At 49.7% G+C, this 18,276-nt stretch overlaps 1 protein-coding gene across 1 annotated transcript; it reads left to right on the top strand.

Annotated features, from left to right (window-relative positions):
• Nucleotides 1–5,682: 5,682 nt before the first annotated feature.
• Nucleotides 5,683–7,407, top strand: J7337_010542 (uncharacterized protein; the record flags this gene model as incomplete). Its single annotated transcript, XM_044828120.1, has 1 exon — nt 5,683–7,407. One exon carries the CDS (start codon nt 5,683–5,685, stop codon nt 7,405–7,407), a length of 1,725 nt encoding a protein of 574 aa, XP_044676674.1.
• Between the last annotated feature and the right edge of the window lie 10,869 nt (nt 7,408–18,276).

Here is an 18,276-nt window from a genome sequence, read left to right as displayed (position 1 = left end):
TCAGGTACGGTAGTTCAACCCCGCGTTTACCGCTCGGGAAGAAGCAAAAGAATTTAAAACATGGCAGACGATGATCTTTCCAGGTACGGGCCCTTGAGGCATTTGACCGACGCGGGTGCAGGCGGGATGTTCCCTGGAATTTGGGAGGTCATTAATAACTAGACGCGTGCGAGGGGTCATGACATCGCCAATCGCGGGATCGCCAAAGGGTATCGGTATCGATCGAGCTGTAGAGTTGGTGCCAGATGGATCAAGCTTACAATAGGCACAAATAGATAGGTATAGAACATCCCTTGGGCTCACATGGTGGATATCGTCAATGATCCAGCTTTATCTCTTCAAAACTTGGAAACGTGATCTTGACACAACAGAAAAAGCCGGATCCAAGAATTTTGACGTCTGGTAAAGAGCACACCCACGTGGTGCCTTGCCCTCCATCGCAAGCTACCGAGCAACGTCAAGGAACTCGTGCCGGGCCACACACTTGGACTTTCTGGCCCTAACGTCAACCGTATGATCGTGGTACGTATTGTATGTCATTGCGCTTGAGAGACGAGAACGACGGCGTGTCTCGCGATGACTGTCGTGGAACAGGAATTCAATGTTTGTATTGTCTGAAGCTTCAGAGGCAGAACTCTTCTAGAACCTTGCTGCCACTCACGTTTCATCCCTCACTCAGCTTGTAACTCTACGCAGTAAGCAACAGCAAAGATGTACTTTGGTGCTTCCTCTCAAGGATGAGCCTAGAAGCCCAGGCCTGTGATCCCCAAAAGCCACATGCTGCGATCAGATTCAAGCACCAGCCTTGCCTCGAGAAGGCTAGATAGCCCTCGTGAGGAGGGTCCTCTATCAACCGTTGCCGTCTGCTATACCTATCAGAGAGGTGCACCCTCCACGCTCTTTACTCAGTTGGGAAGCAACCCCCTGGACAAAACTGTCGATGATCTTCCCTGGCTTTCGCTCGTTCTGGCGGTGGCCCGTTGGCTGGCTTTTGTCTTTCCCCAGGTTGGTCTTCTGTTTGTTCAGATGCCCGGCTGTAACCTGGCCAGATACGGAGACCTGGAGAGTCTTACGCGTACTGAGCTGACCCTGATCTCACTGGCATATGGAGGAATGTGTGACTTAGCCTAGAGCTGAACAGTCCATTTGGGAAAAAGCCCTCATTCAGAGACAGAGATGCTTATCTTGATTGGCCGGCATATCACAGAGATGTGATCAGATGCAGAGTCCGTTGGCGGCCCCGCCCTCTCCGGAGATGGGGGAGGCCTGTCCAATCACGTACTAGACAGCAGGCCTTCTATTCTGTCCTTGTTCGGCCCAAGCCCAACGGCTGGCTTTGCTTCTGGGCCATGACGCTGATGACCACGAGTCTCTGATCTGGGGGAGCATCTGACTATTTGATCGTTCATCGGGAATGGAAAGAACATCACTAACTTTTGTAGTGGAAACAAGGTGATTTGTGGTTCGTTCACTCATCACAGCTCGTCACACAGGCGCTTATGAGTGGGAAAAAATAGGGCGGGATGTGATGGATTCTGCAGCACCGTAGGACTCAAGTCTTCTCTTGGATGGTGCCATGCAGAGAAACTGAATGCCCCTCACCACCATCTTTGGACATTTCCTCTCTGGTTAATTGGTCTTTGTCAGCTTGTGCCCACTACCTCTCTGCAGGTCCATCTCCTATCGGATCAGGAGACCATAGAGAAGCCTTCTGCAGGAATGCTCGTGTGTCTGGCTGGTGTAGCATCCGCATCATGATACTGCTCATGAAGTTATCACTCCACATGTGTTTCACCCGAGGTTTGCTCATCGTGGGGGCATCTCAGTAACTGTGGAGGCATCTCTCTCAGTGTTTCTTAATCCTTCACTGAATATCTCATTCTCTAATTCATCATTGTTTATTGTCATAAAAGTCTCCAGGACATTGATCAAAAAGCCATAGCAACGAGATTCTGTATCCACAGAGAGCGGGCTGCAGGGGGTGAAGCGAGGCTCTAGGAACGTCGTGCAACTTGGGCTGCTTGGAAATGCAGGCCTCGTGATGCCATGGCCTGCGCCCACTATCACTATCCAGCACCACAAGGGGTCGCTATTCAGGGATATCTGCTGCAGCAGGTCGCCTATTACACTAGATTGATGAATAGAATCGCGCGCTACCAGAGTTACAACCCCATCGTGGAGATGGTCTCCGTACCTTGCTGGAGCTCCCAGCTGCATCGTTTGATCAAGCGAGCTGAGCATCAAGCTAGAAAGCTCATGGGATGCTGTCGCTATAGTGATTACATGCAAGTTTCTTGAAGCAATTGACCGCCGCATGTATTCTCCGAATATCACCAGGGCACGGCTAGGGAGCTTGGCTTGTTCTTAGCTCCAGAGCTGTTGAGAGCTCAAGATGTCGATCCCTGGAGCTCTACACACCGAGTAATTGATCGACGATCTCCAAATTTTTTTTTGTTCTCGTGGTGGGAGGAATCATTTGCACTTCATGCCATCGTCCTCGGTGCAGGCATGATGCTGTCTTGCAATTCATGCCCAGATGGCCTCAGTGGTGTTCAGCCCAACGAGGAGCAAGCCAGTCAGCCCATAGAGGTTGGTGATCCAATGAGATGGGGTGAGAGGACTTATCGACTGTTGAAAAGTGATATGTCGTTGTTTGGGCTATGTATGTTTGCACTTTGGTCATCCAATCTGAGAGAGGCTCCAATACACACAGTAGCTTCACTTTGGGGTCGAGTTTGCCCTAGCATCGGTTCATTCTACTCTACTCTGCTTAGCCTCATGGAGTCAGTTTTCAATCGCTAGATATCAATCAGCCTCGCTTCAAGTGCTGGAATAGAAACTATCGTTCTCGCTCAGCACCGCCTCGTGTAAGTTATTCAGCTGGCTTAGATACAGCTTCTGGTTGCTAAATTAGAGACGACACGCCAGTCATCAGCCTCACCGCCTCTGGACTCGTCCCGCTCCCTCCCGTTTCCGTTCCCCTCCCGCTGGGCATCTTTCAGCTACCGATCGGGCTCCGTAATGACCGTCCGTCGTCTGCAGTTAGAGGACCCGTTTCATCACGGGGGTTTACGAACGCCTGAGGCGTATCATGGGAACCGATGTTGCTTTTGCTGGGCCGACTGCATTGTCAGGATGTTCCTGGGCTGATACTTACAGACAAAGAAAGTTTACGGAGTCTTCGGATTGATCAATGAACGAGCCAACTTTGTTGTGACATCTCCACTCGGACCCTGAATTGACGATGGATAGATGATCTGGTGAGACTGAGACCCGGAGCAACGGATGCCTCACCTCATCATACATGAACATTGTGGCTCATTCTTACGACATTCGCACAAGTAATTCATCAGCTTTCACCAGCTACCGCGGGCCCCGAGGTAATAGATTCACGTTGACGTTGGATCTCAAGAGAAAGATTCAATTCAAGGGTCTTACTCGCCACTACCAGCCACTTCGATTAAAGAAGTACCTTGATTGTAAGCTTTGTGCAACTGAAAAATCAGGTACCGAATTTTCGTACACCACTACGGAATCGCCTTCTACTAAGACTGATTGATTATTCAACTGAAACTGATTCTTTCGGACATGGAGATTACTCAAGTCCTGTAATTGATTGATCTAAAATCCGACTCCGAACCTGACCCTGCATCCTTGAAAAAGATGATCATAATCATGCTCAATCCGTTATTCGTTCTTCGGCTCACACTGATTCATCGCCCTCCGCGGCCGATTTCTCAGCCATTTCGCGCAACGAAACAGTGACGTGGTACTTGAGCGATAACCTGACTCACCATACCCGGTACACTTAGCTCCGTAGACCTCGCCACTAAGACGCATGTACCTCGACGTGTCTCGACTCGTAAGACCGCGTACCTCTTGCAAACCGCGCCACAAGCCCACTTGCCATTGAATCAGGTCTGCCAGCGAGCCATTTCAGTGCAAAGGGGCCCTAGGAGGCCGTACAATTGACCACTAACGGCCGGCGGACCTCTCACTAACCCGGTATCAGTGCGGGCTGCCAGCAATTCCCGTCTGCTCTGCTCTTGGCTGGACCAGAGGCCTTCGATGTCCTTCCATTGCCGGCTTTTCTAGCAGGATTCTCCATCGCTGCTACGCTACGCTATTCGCCCGAGGCCGCATTGCAGAGAGAAATCCCTTACCAAGCATCTCGCTCCGGCGTGTCAGTTCACTTGGAGCAGCTAGTCAGCTCATGATAAATCGCCATCGCCGCGTTCTCGAAAGGGGGCTAAGGGGGCGAGTTTTAAACTCCTGAAGTCTCTTCCAAGTCTCTTTACGGGCTTTAGAATCACAATTAAAGTAAAATCAACTCGCCACGTTCCTGATTCTTTGCCTTTTGGAGCAAGGGACGGAATCCCCTCACCCAATTGTTTTTCCATCTTGCATTGCAAACTGATTCTGCTCACTCCACTAAGAGAGATACGTACCTGTTTCACCTCCATCGCTCAAACGGGAACCTCAGGCAGGAAGTTCTTGGCACAGCAGAGGTACTTCCAGTTACAGCTTAGAAAACACCCAACCACCTCGTTACAAATACACGCCTCGCGAGTCAACCCATTTGTCTTGATTAGTAGACTCCAACTCGTCTGATTGACTCTTTTTTAAAACCAAGTTATTCAGAGTGTTTCGGTCAAATCCATCAGACCAAGTGACTCTTCGAGTCCCATAACCAAGTCACGACTCACAAACTCCACCACAGCGAGACCAGACCAGACAGACCACGACGGGACGGGACCGACTCCATCTCAAAGAGGGACCAACAAGTACCTACCTACGCATCCACGGCCGCTTACACTCTACAGCACCCCTCAGGGGACCACCTTGGACCAGCAGCGACCACTAGCAGCGGCTCAGGACCACGCACCACCAGACGACACAGGTGGATCGCTCTGACCGGCACCCTCCAGCAAGCCTAGCAAGCCTAGCAAGCCAGTCGTGGACCCCCTACTACCTGGCGTCTGATCGTCGACTCTAGTCTCTCTGTCCGCCGTCCTCTCACTATCGACCCTTGTACCAACGAATCACTCTCCCCTGCCGCTAGCCACGCTTTTGCCCGTGACCTCATCTGGCTCTTGTTCTTCAATAGTCAATACCCCAACGACTGCTGGTCTCCTTCTCCCGCATTGTTCCTCTGTTCCACTGTGGACGTGAACAACCAAACAACACCACCAAATATTCACATCGTCACTTTCTCTCGTGTTCAGCAGCCGGCTGCTCACGTAAATAAATTCTTCCTTTTCCTTTTCTCCCCTCGCCTGCCAACTCTGGTCATTCGCTTGATCCAGTGCTGCACTTGCAAGTATAGAGTACAAGTTTCTGCCTGGTTCTACGGTACCCTGCAAATCCGAGCACCCACTCACCTTGCTCTGGCGACGAGACTCACAAATACACCAACACCGCCCCCAAAGCCCAGACCACCTATCCTGCGACCGCCTCCTATCGCTGGACAACAACACCAATCCGGAGAATACCCAACTTTGGCCTAATATACATACAGCCATCCAGCCCTGCCTTGCCCCTTGACAGCCTCACCAAGATCCGCCAAAGCCTCGCCCTTCCGACGACCTTCGGATCGATGCAATAGATAGCCTCGCGACTACCATTTGTTAACCTATATCCCCGACTTCAGCCCAACCGGTAATCGAAAGCAATTAGCCCAACATGTCTACATCAACTCCTGACCCTTACGAAATCTTGGGTGTCGCCAAAGATGCGCAACTGCCCGAGATTCGATCTGCACACCGAAAGCTCGTTCTCAAGTGCCATCCCGATAAGGTTCAAGATCCAACATTAAAGGCCCAGAAGCAGGACGAGTTTCAAAGGGTTCAAACCGCCTACGAATTATTGGCCGACGAAAAGGCGCGAAAACGCTATGATGATCAGGCCCGGTTAGCAGAACTCCGCGAGCAGATGCGGGCAAAGGCTGCTGCGAGCGCATCAAGTCGCCCCTCCGCTTCGGCCACCGCGAGCCCCTCATCAAGTCGACCTACATCTACATCTACAACATATAAATACGAAATTCGCACTAATGACCGCACACACAAGACGGACCGACAGCCATCACCCGTCCGAGGTTATTCCGCTTATTCTCGTTCTTACGAGGATGAGCATCCTCGCGCTGCAGATATCTTCGAGGGAGTTCGAACTGTGAGAAGGGAAAAGTCTTATCAAGATAAGACTACAAAGCGCGAAGAGAGGGAGAGGGAGAAAGAGTTGGAACGAGCGCGAGAGAAGGAGTATGCCCGAGAACTCCGTGAGAAGGAGCGTGAGCGTGAGCGACGAAGAAGAGCTGCCGACGAAGCCATTCGCCGTGCTGAGAAGGAGAACAAGGAGGCTGAGAAGGAAGCCCGACGTGCCGAGAAGAAGAGCCGCGATAAGTCTCGCAAGCGAGAAACTGAGGAAAAGAAGCGACACAAGCAACCTTATATTGAGACCTTTGATGGTGAGCCCATCTCATCAAAGTCCGAGAAGAAGAAGTCAAGCAAGAAGCACGATGAGCGACGCGAGCGTGATCGATCATCACATCGTGAGGAGGTCCCTCCCACGACAAGCTCAATGCACCCGCCACCCATTCCCGTGGAATACCAGGATAAGACCAACGCTGCACTCAACTACATCCAGGCCTCTAGAAGTAAAGGCTCATATGCTTCTCGACACATGGTTCAACCTCCCGCCCCTACGCCTCCCCCAGTCGGCTCTCCTTTCGCTGCTCCGGCTGATGATGACGATGCCCGTCGATCATCAGCCAAACCTAGACGCGGGTCCACCGGCGAGAAGGCTTACAAGCCTGAGGTTGTCGACGATCCTATTGAGGCTACTCCTCCTACCGCTCGTCCTCATATGCAAAAGTCAGCCACAGCTACTGGCGCACCTACCACATCTCCTCCCAGACGGACGAATACTATGCCCAATGAGGGTTACAGTCGCCACGTCCCAGGCATCTCTCGAGCTCAAACCTTCAGTGGCGCGTATCCTGAGCCCGATCCCCGTGGCCGTGGCCGCACAAGGATGCAAGCTCAGGTCCCTGAGAGTGATGAAGAGGATGAGTATGAACGTTATCGCCGCGAACGGGAGCGTAAATCTCACCGTAGCAGCAAGAAGCACCGCTCTCCTGAGTCGCGTGGCGAACATGTGATGCAGTACCGAGTTAATGAGGGCGGCCGCACAACGCTACAGAACTCATACTCACGCACCACCCCTGCTGAGGAGGCTTACTCATACTACCCCGGCCAACCCGGTATTCGCATCGTTGAGCGTCCCTCCATGCCCTCTCGTGATGCTACCTACTCTGCTGGCTACTACCCCGCAAAGGTCAAGACTTCAAGTTACGGCGATGTGCAATTTAGCGAGTACCCAGCCTACCGCGGCGAAGCCTATGCTGCCTAGACAGCTGAGTCGACCTCTCAGTGGATCGCTCTCGGACTTCATTTTACGGCGTTTGACGCATGTATTCACCATATCGGATTTTATTTACGATCTCAGCCTTGGCATTGATATTTGTTGTTCTATTGTTTCATACATCTTACGAAACGAAACATGTCTTACGAAATACGAAACTTACCTCGATCGCAGACAGGCGATTCGGGATGCGGGATGAACGGCGTGATCGGCAGTGTGGATGTTTTTATTGTTTGCTTTTACCATTAGCTCCTGGCATCTGAAAGGAATTTGGATCACAGTGGAAAGACAAGTTTGCATAATAGACTGTGTGTTCTTGGCTTTATCGCCGTGTGGTCTTTGTGACCTCAGGCCAAATCATTTGTACGTCGTTTGGAGTGCGACATGCATGGCATCGGAAGGGATGGCTCTCAGTATTTTCTTTTTCTTACATATCATCATCGGCGTTGGGGATACCACACTCGCTCTGGATTCTTAGTTGCTCGGCCGAACGAGACATAGCAGATAGAGATGGGGCAGGCCGATACATGGCCTGGCTTGGTTAGAAATGAAGCTAATTCGCCTCACACTTGACTTTTCCTTATGACTTTACGTGAATGTTACCTTGAACCAAGCCTCGTGGGAGCAAGGATTCTGAAGATTGAAACAGCCTTGGAAGCAGTGAGTGCCATGGTTGAACTTCAGTATCCATTTTATTGGATTCATTTAAACTCAGGCTGAGATTTCTGGCGTGTAGCTTGACCTCTGGTGCAAAAACTCTCGTCCACCTCATCCATGGACACGCAAACCTCATCTGATGACAACTTCTGATAAGTCAAAGCCTTGTCTTCAACCTAACCTATAGTCATGGAATGATCCACCAACGCAAAGCTATTGGTAGCATTGTCGACCCAACCACTATGCACACATTGCCCTCCACCTCTGACAGCCTCTTGGCCGAGTTGAGATATGTGAAGTCCTCAGACTCATAGTGGCGACTTACACGTAGGGGCACAAAGCTGACAGCGTTTCCGTGCCGTGAATTGATTAACGGTAATGATCAACTGTTTGTGCTATCGCCACCAGATTAAGCGGGCGAAATCTGATACGTCAGGCTGCATGTTGAGTCATATGTCAAACGCCCTGAGCTACAATGCGGCGTGGGTGAGAGCTATTGTCCCCATCGTGGAGGCGAGTATTCGAACAATATCCCATCAATCTCAATCAGCAACAGGTGCGGGTACTCGACCCAAACGAGTATATGCATCGGGGATAGATATTCGTGAAAAGAAATGTAGTTGAGGCGTGATTATGTGTGCTTCCCGAGACCTTGACGGCAGTGAGCCTCTCTGGGGAAGCTATCTCCGAGTGAAACAGCGTTATGGGATCCATTTCAAGTCTGGTACATGAATCGAGGAGAAACAGACTTGAAGTATCACAGAAGCACAGACGTGGCACTCCGAGTCCAGAGTCCCGATAAGGTATGTATGCCCAAGAGAGTTGTTTGGCAGGATGAAGCTGGATATCGGTGCCGTGGAAGCATCCGGTGGACGGAGAGATGCATAGGTGAGGAGGCTGTGGTATCAGGACCGCAACTTGCCGCTGACTATGCCATAATTTGGCTTCTGCTCCGGTATTGTGACGTTTGCTTGAGAGAAGGACGGGAGAGCGTGTCATTGCGGAAGATGACGAGGCATTAACGGGAAGCGTTGCGAGACTGCTGCATGAGAGGAGGAATGGAGAGCCCAGAGGATTGCGACAACGTAAAAATGATGGCTGGATCCAAAACTTTGGCCATGTTGTGATGCCAATTAGGCTGTCTAGTGAGAAGGTGGGATATCTGTGGGGGGAAGCCATCTGGCGGTTGGGCAGTTACATTGAGGAAGAGACCGTGACATGTGAACTGTGATTACTTGGTGCAAGTGATGTTTTATCTTCTATTCAAATCTGAGCCCTTGCCCTTTGGGAGTAAGGATAGTGCATTGATACCATCGTGATGTAAAACAACTCGAATAGACTCGGCGAGAACTACATACACCATCTTCGAGAGGGGCAAATGATACCCAAATCACGGGCGAAACTTGACTCGACATAATTCAAAACTCCGATTGAGTACTTGGAGCTTCCAGGTAGAACAAGTTTAGAGTGTACGTCCAGAGCATCAGCAAACCAAAGTTGTCATGCACGAAGCCGTACCCGCGCTCAGCATGCGGATCGTGCACATTATATTGGCTAGGTACGCTTTTACAATTCCTTCGGAACAATACACATTGAGCCGTGCATGTATGCACCAAGGCATCGTTCCTGTTGTGATGGAGACAATGTCAACTTCCGTAATTACTCTGCCAAAGATTAACCACTACTCGATCGACCACCGACATCCATATCTTTAGGAAATGATGGACTTGGAATGGAAAGTTATCCCGATTCCGAAAATTGATTATAAATCTCTGGTATTCCTCCCATCCTTTACCTCCTTTCTTCCTTTTCTCCAACTATCATAGTGCGCCCCCCCCTGGCCGTGCTGCTTTTGTATTATATTAGGGCCGTGAGGGGGCGGCCCATGTCTTTCCGAGTCTTCTCGAAGATCAGTTTGTTCGTTGAACTTGGTCTACGCTTGGACAGATCATCTTCTGCCGCTGAAGACCTTAAATTTGTTAGTGTAGCACCCTCTACACTACATTCTTTGCACTATTTGTGGTGTCACACCAGCCTATGCGATAACTGCATAAAAAGAATGTCGGGAGCAGGTTCAACTTGAGCAGAAGCTATGGATCAAAGGAGCCCAGAGACTTCGCTCTCGAGGAGGCCTATTGCGGGCAGGCTCGGATAGAAGGTCAATCTGATGGCGGTCCTGGCCTTCTTCACCACCGTCGTCATGAATGGTGAGCCAGCAGACGAATGGCAGCCGCCACACATCCCAATCCCCTATAATGCTAAGTTTGAAGATATGCCTTATAATTGTTAATTTATTATAGTAGAGATAGGTTAGCCCTACTTGATCCGCTTTAGGCTATCTCCCCTTTTCTACTTCGGTGATGATACTGACACCCTTGCGGTCTCCTTCTACATTGACGGGAACCCGGTTGACAAGTTCCTGTCTCAACCGTACCAACCGTCAACGAGATGGTCACTCTGAACACTTCTCCAAATACCAGATGAACATACAGCACGAGTGTCAAGATTGCGGCAACAGATCACACACGCCGGCAATTTGCGAACACATATCATCAAGTCTCACAGCCTTGCTCACCTGCTCTGGTATGTGTCCGTATGCCTTCGGTCACCAGTCTCTCCGAAATAGTGGCCACATCAATAGGGTGTTTGATCCAACTGTGGACAAGGCTGTGAACTGATAGACTCGGAAATGGCTGTGGTCAAGGAACCGACGGAGGACCTCGTAACGGTGAGTAGTCCCCAGGCCAGATACAAGTGAATCTTGCTCATATAAGGATTTCAAGGTCATCGCGGCTGGAGTAGGACAGGGTACAATGCCCCTTAAGCGACAGGGACGCTCCCTGGGCCTCCAACCTGGACAGACCATACACATGCCGCCAGGCACGATTAACTACGACTTCCGCAAGCAGAGCGACCCGACCCTCATCACGGGTGGGCTTGGCCGAGTGGCCTCCTGTTACTTCGAGTTGAATACTCTATGATACAGGTGGTTACAGGCCTTCAGTGGCGGTCTGCACATGACATGATCTACTAGCTGGTCTCAAAGACACCTGAACGAACAGCTTGTTTATAGTCTTGCACTGCAAGTGAGGTTAACGCTTCAGATGTCCTGTCAGTTACGTGTCCCACTCAGCGCCATGGAACGATCTCACTATGCACGACACTTTGAATCAGTCAAGATTACAAGATCCTCGTCAGGAGATATTCACTCGGACTCACCAGTAGCAATTGCATCGGGTCAAAGACTGCGTCTAGCATCCATATGAGCCCTATTCGGACAGGACCTTCTGAGTGTACCACTAATTCTCAAGCACTCGCATTGAATGGCTTGAGGAGACGGTGCCTGGCCAGCAGCATCGATATCCCCGATCTTATGTACACCTACTGGACATCAGAGCATCTCGAGGTAGACTCCAGAAGACATTGAAGAACCAGCGTTGGGTTCAAAAACATGGCTAAGCTATCACCTAAGTACTTGGCTATCATTAAGAACGCCATCCTACCCAGATAATGTGGAAACCCGGAGTACCCATTACCCCTCATGAGGAGCCCCCTTCGTCAATTTGAGAAGCATCGAGACGAACAGCTCGTTTGCAATACAAATGAGGTTAACGCTCTTGGTGTCCCATCTCTAGACGATGCGTTGACCTCCCAATATCGCACCCGATGGTTGGAGTGGTTCAAAGTCAGTGAAAGCAGTCTAAAGGCGAGTAAAGGGCATCATAAATGTCTTCTCGCTATGATGAATATGGCTGAGAGAAGTTCATCAAGCGTGATTTTACTGGAGGAAGCCCCTTACACTCCAGGAATTACAAGCTTAAGCCAATATATCAAGAAAAATGCCCGGCCTAGGACAATGTGGATGAGAACCAAGAGCTTCAGACATTGCCGAGAGCATGTAGAGCAATATATCAAGAAAGACATAATTGTGACAAGGAAGAGTTAGAGCATTTGCGAGAATGCATCGGCGTCTACCCGCAAAAGTCACTTTCATCATCAAAGAGATCGTACGCCAATAAAACGAATACAGTACGATAAAACAAAAGCATAAAGTACATAACAAACAGACAAGTCACATCCTACAAGGCATCGAGGACTGCGATGTCTCTCTCATTCGCATTCAGCGCGACCTTTGTGGACTAAGACCGCGTACACGCACTCGGTTACAACCGTGCCGATGAACCCATACACTGTAACTAACTTCAAGCCTTGTGCAAAGGCAGTGTTGATCCGAAAAATGACAAAGCTATTGACATGTCGCTTTAAGCTTATGCCCAGATAAGCGCGGCACCACAGCTCCCGTCTTAGGTCTTTGCTGCTCAACGTCTAGTTCGGCTGTGGAGGGAGCCCGACGACTCTGGGTCATATCCTCCGCCGGTATCAATGGCCTATCAAAGAACTGCAAACTACAACGTATCGCTACTTCAGTCATCTCAATCTATGAGCCTGCAGGGCGAGAGAGACTACCGTCATCCGTTCGTTCAATGTCTAGCTCTCCCACGTCCTTGCAAATCAGCTTTAATGCTTACTGGCTGCCACGCCAGTAGTGACATCTCCGCAACTGTAGGGTATGGCTACAAGATACAGTTATTATCATGATCGATCTTTGGAGTTGAGCCGTCGAATTTGGGCGTCGCGGTCTTCAACCCAACAAAGACGACCGTGAGCCCGGCCGACACTGCGACGACCCGGGCGAACTGCAGTGTTACAAGCGCTAGAGTAAGCCATGTCAAGAAAGAACATGGCTAAGAAAACTACGCATAAGGCCTAAGAGGAGGATCTGTATAGGGAGAAACCCAAGAGAGAGGAGTTTCATATCCAGGTTATCCATGCAAGACTTGACGAGATCGCCGAAGATGGTGAAGATGAGGATAAGGACCAGGTTTCAAGCCCAAACTCTCTGATTACAGAAGGACTTGTCGGGGCAGATGCAAGGCCTGCGTATCGGCATGATCTGTCAAAGTTCGTCGAGGTGTCGCTTTATGGTGTGCGCCCAGTAAATTAGCTGCAGACGAGAGAGCTGCAGAGGAGAGAGCAGCAAGAGAAAATGTGCAAGACATCATAGTATGGATTCGCCGCAAGGGAAATACCACCAGATTGTGGACCGTTATTAGAAAAGATTGGTGAGTTGACAACTGCAATATAGCGGTTCGTCATGTTTACCTGCTTTATATCCCCATCATGTCAGGAATTCCTGCAAAGTCTCCCTGTCACGAGACCTCAAAGCCTCCGAGTCCGGATCTCCCAGGATCGCAAATCAGTGTCAACTCTGTAAGTCATATAAAACTCTACATTTATATCTATGAGCAAATCGGCGTCCTCCAGATTCGAAAACTGCAGTTCACTCGCTTGTGACACTCATTCATGCCACAAGCTCTTTGGGTATTTAGAAATTGCGATGAAAGGCTTGTCTGTCTGTGGTTAGAGATGTGTGAGATCACTCTAATAGCGTTTCAGACGGCAGTTCAAGTCCAGAATACATCCTCAGATAAGACACAGACCACGGCCTTTCCAGCCCGACATTCGGAAAGAGATGCTCGGGATAGCTGCTGATACAGCCCCCAAACACTCTTCACGCCCCCATCAAACTCGAGGTCACCTGCGCCAGATCATCCAACATATGAAAGTATAGGTCAAAGATGGCGAGTAGATCAATGAAACGAAGGCGAGGCGGGTTCTCCCTAAGATTAGGAGTTTTCCCAAGCATCAGGACCTGAGTTTCCAAACCATGGAGAAAGCCCAACGCTGCACCCAAGACAAGAAATTGACCGTCTTCGATATATCATTTACAACTGGCAAATGGCATTTCTACCTCAAACCCCGACCTAGCGCTTGCGAATCGAGCGCCAGCCCCCCCATTCGGGACATACAGCCATTCTGTTCTGTCCCCCATATTTGCTTGACAAGACACGATGTCCAGCCCATACGGACATTACTCCCCAACCCCCGTTGGAACTTCCAAAATTACTCTATGGGTCCCCGAAACCTTTGAATAGTACAGAGCCCCATTGCGAAGAGTGTGAGCCTTACTAGCATAAGACACCCTCCGGAAAGAGCAGGGCACCTGCGACGCCTGTGAGTCTACGGTAACATATCATGGTTCAACATGACTAGGACTCAGTTGACCAGGGAATTGTCTACAGCGGTATTGTTTAAGTGTTCCGTGGAGTCTTTCGACCGGAAATTCGCCACCAATCGTTGAGTTCCGACCAATGCCAGCAGACAAAATGAGACGATCATCCCTACAGTACTAGAGTCATTTTCACTTCAGACCTGTGAAACGTGGCTGTCACATATGCTCTGGGATGAAATCTCTGGAATTTGCAATGGGGACAGCTAGAAAAGCTCAAGGACATCAGGTGGCGAAGCATGCCGGTCAACCTTCATAACCGGATCTTTGCAGCTTCTTACAAAGACAACCACCCCACCACCACCACGTTCATGTTCTGGGCTCGTGCAATAAGATCGTTGCGCTTCAAATAACTCTCTTCTAAACGCATGCACGACGATGAGGACGAGTACGTAGGCCTTGGTACGTGTCAACTAACGAGAGACGGCAAATCAATCCTTATTTTCTCGCGACAGGCACGAATACGGGGATCTGCAATCGCACGGCCCTTATTATATATCCAAGAAGGAAGATGAATCACTGAAGCGAGACGAACAACTGAATATGACGTTCGAAATTTTGGATACGACCTTTCGGAAAGCACAGGCCATGAAGATGAAGCACGACAAAGGGGATGAGATAAACCTAAAAACGGAAAAGATTTTATGGCCGCAGGCGATAAAGGCAACAATAGAACATATTGCAAAAGCAACGGCAGTAGCCGGCGTGCCGCCAGTCAAGCCTCAATGCCAACAGATCCCAATCCAGCCCGTAAGGGACACTGCCAGACAAGAGGGCTACATCACCTGCCTGAACCTATTTCAAGGAGGAGGCCTGACTCTCGAAGTTAGCCACTCTACCAATTCCCCGAAACGGCACGACATGTTCTCCAGAGAATCAATGATCACCAATATCATGCTTGCAATAGCCCAAAACATCAGAGAGTATCATGAGCACAAAATATGTCCAGAGTCCAATCGGTTGGCTAGTAGTTCTCGCCGCAGTCAATTTCGCACCACAAGAGAGCCAACGGATATTCTCTCATATGGTTATCCTCAGGGCGAACTAGGCCTGCGCGTCGCGATGGTGTAATATGCATCCACGCGACAGACAGTTTGGGGAAGATGAACCCTTCACCCCCGGACAGGAGTGATAACTTTGCCAGCCAAGGCAACTTGTTGTTCTTCTCAGATTGATACTAACCCGAGGTGGCCAGTGCCGCGGCATATCTACAGATACAAGCAAAGCGATGGCTCTACTACTCGAGTGGTTTGAGGCGAAGGCCCAGATGCACAAGAGAAACGGCATTTCTCTCAATAGCTTCCAGGCTAAGGCTAAGGAGTGTCGAAGCTGAGCGTTACAAACCCGCGGCAGTCAAAAGACTATCTGCTCCCTCGCCTCAGGAAGTTCACTGACGGCTCCTATCCAGCACATGACGTTTCGCTTCTACCTGGTGGTGATTGTTTTCCATTTACAGGGGGTGCAAATTTGCAGGCCCATTTCCCGTAACTACGTACTCATGTAATTATCGAGAACTGCCCGACGATTATTGCCGTCTCCTTCGACGCGGTAGACCCCATTGCCAGTCATAGCAACATTGTCCACCGAGGCCCCTTGAGTACAGTGTCTGTCTCAACCACACACGAAGAAAAAAAAAACATGATTTGCATAGATTCAACTTTGAAGGGTTACTACATCTTGACGACTAGAGCTACAGATTCGTAGCTCTCTGGGTCTTTGTATAGAGCCCCAGCCCAGCCCCAGATTGCTCTTTTCCCTATCCAGTCAGAACAAGTGTGCGCGAAGCACTTCTATCAGTTGCTCTCTTACTATTAATTGCAATCGCCGCCTTTAGACACACATACGCGACAAAATGAGCGACCTCAGAGAGAACTTCAAACTATCACTCCCTCACAATCGGGCGGCTAAGAACGACTTTAACAGGAATATCGCTATAGTTCATCGCAACAGGCGACCAACCTTGTCGACAGGCAATGTACTGACCATCAAGAATGGGAAACCATTCCCAGAAAATGTCCAGCCTATATGTGACCCCCTTTACCGAATTTTTACTGGCTGTACCATTTCCAGTTTGGTTATGGTAAGGAAGAACATGGGGACAGCATCCCCTGAGAACATGTTACAGTAAACTGGAGGATTCCTCGTCCAAGAGCTAGCTCGCAGAATCACGCGAGAGGCACGACGGTGAGCCCAAATCACCTGCAAATCTTGGTTGATCTTGGAATATAATGTTGCAAAAGCAATAGGCCACCAAGAATGTGAAGTCAACCAATTGACTATCTCAAGAGCTGGTTCGCCACAGGGATAGATCGAATTGGCAACGGAGCCCTTAACGAAGATTGGTCAGAGGATAATCAAGCCATGAGCTGAGCTTCCCTGTCCATATGAGGGGATGATCAATTTCTCGAGCCTCGCGGAAGTCGACAGCTATCCTGTCCTCCTTCTGGGTCTGCGCCGCGATAGGGTGGCGGCATCGGCGTCGAGTCCACGCATAGACCAAGCTTACTTTCTCAAGCACGCAATTCTATACGTAGCTCTTATCAGGAAAGCATAGCAGCGGTGCTTTGTAACTGCTTTGCATCTGATGCGCAAAGCGACCCATCCAAGCATATGTGGAGGACGATGGTGTAGACGTCGATCCAGATGGCGATTCAAACGTCTCTCCAAAACAAACCCAAATTCGGCGCCTCATCAATCACGACAAGCTTCAAGACGGCCCGGATATATTCAAGGCCAGTCCGCAACTCAACCAAGACATAATTCCTATCTCTGAAGGAGCTGGAGACACAGGAGGTACCCACGGGGGCTTTACAATCCTGGTTGATGAAGGAGAGATGCTGATCCAGAACACACTGCTCGTACCAGTCAAACCCGAGCGAAGGAGAAGAGAATCAACACGACGTTGACACAGCTATAAACTGACACAATTACAAACTGGCTTTTCCACGAGGAGGGCGGCAATGAGAAGTGCAAAGCAGTCTTAGGGCCTCGACCAACATCATGGCCGCATGAACCTTGTTTTGTGTTGAAAGCTGCGACAGACCACAGTGTCATGAGATTACGGAGCTCCAGATGCGATCGACTATAATCGCTGTCTGTCAAGCGTGCCCCAATTCTTAGCAGAAGATCTCTTTCCACTGAAAGGAGACAGAGAATTGGCCTTGTCAATTCTCTTCACGGCTATTGTACAACTCTCCGAGCTGCAAACACGTCCGTTATGGCGGCATTAACCCATGGAATTCACAACCGACGATCACTATTATATAATAGTATTCTGCCTGTTATCCAAGGCATCGCTGTTTGAGCATTATAATGATCTAGACTGGATCAGTAACTACCAGAACGTGATTAATGTTCAAACCAGGTGGCGAAGCGCCATGTTGTGGGCATCAAAGTCGATTCCAAGCATAAGACATACGAAGCATGATCCTCTGGCTTCTTATATCCCAGAGCTACTCCGACACTAATGTTCATTTAGGGACACGTTAGTGAAGAAGTCTTTTCTTTCAGCCACGCCTCTATACAGGCCTCTCATGCTATGGGACAGACTATCAACTATCAGCACATTTGCTCAGGCAGCGAAACAGTCGGCTTTGACTCAGAAAGCTGTGTGGAGCATAGAGACCTCGTCCAACAGCGGAAACTAAGACATATGGTCTGTTTCTTCCTCTCTGGGTCGAGTTGGACTGCCGAATACAAAGGTCGAAAGCTTCTTATGGCTCACTTGCACAACGCAATGCTAAAGCTCCAGAGGCTTCAACAATAATACTACTGCCGAGTGTATTACTACGCAAGCGGAGAAACGACAGCTGAGCCAGAAGACCCGGTTCAATTGAGCATGGACTGTTGGCCCATTTATTGAGCTGCTTCTTCCTGGTGCGGTAAAATGCAAGCCAAGAACATCTAATGGCTCCGGCTTTCTTCAACTTGAAGCTCTCAAGATTTAGTGACTCGCACAACCACATCCAGCCAGTTCAACCTCTCCTAGTATGTCGAGATTTCTTGCTCTTCCCAATTGTCCAGTCACTCAGCAGTATAGCACAGCGCAGCCACCATTCACCCCTGAGTCA

The sequence above is a fragment of the Fusarium musae genome, chromosome 8, assembly GCF_019915245.1.
Source record: "Fusarium musae strain F31 chromosome 8, whole genome shotgun sequence".
Taxonomy (NCBI): domain Eukaryota; kingdom Fungi; phylum Ascomycota; class Sordariomycetes; order Hypocreales; family Nectriaceae; genus Fusarium; species Fusarium musae.
Note: the sequence above shows the minus strand (reverse complement) of the source record. Positions and strands in the feature narration are given on the sequence as shown.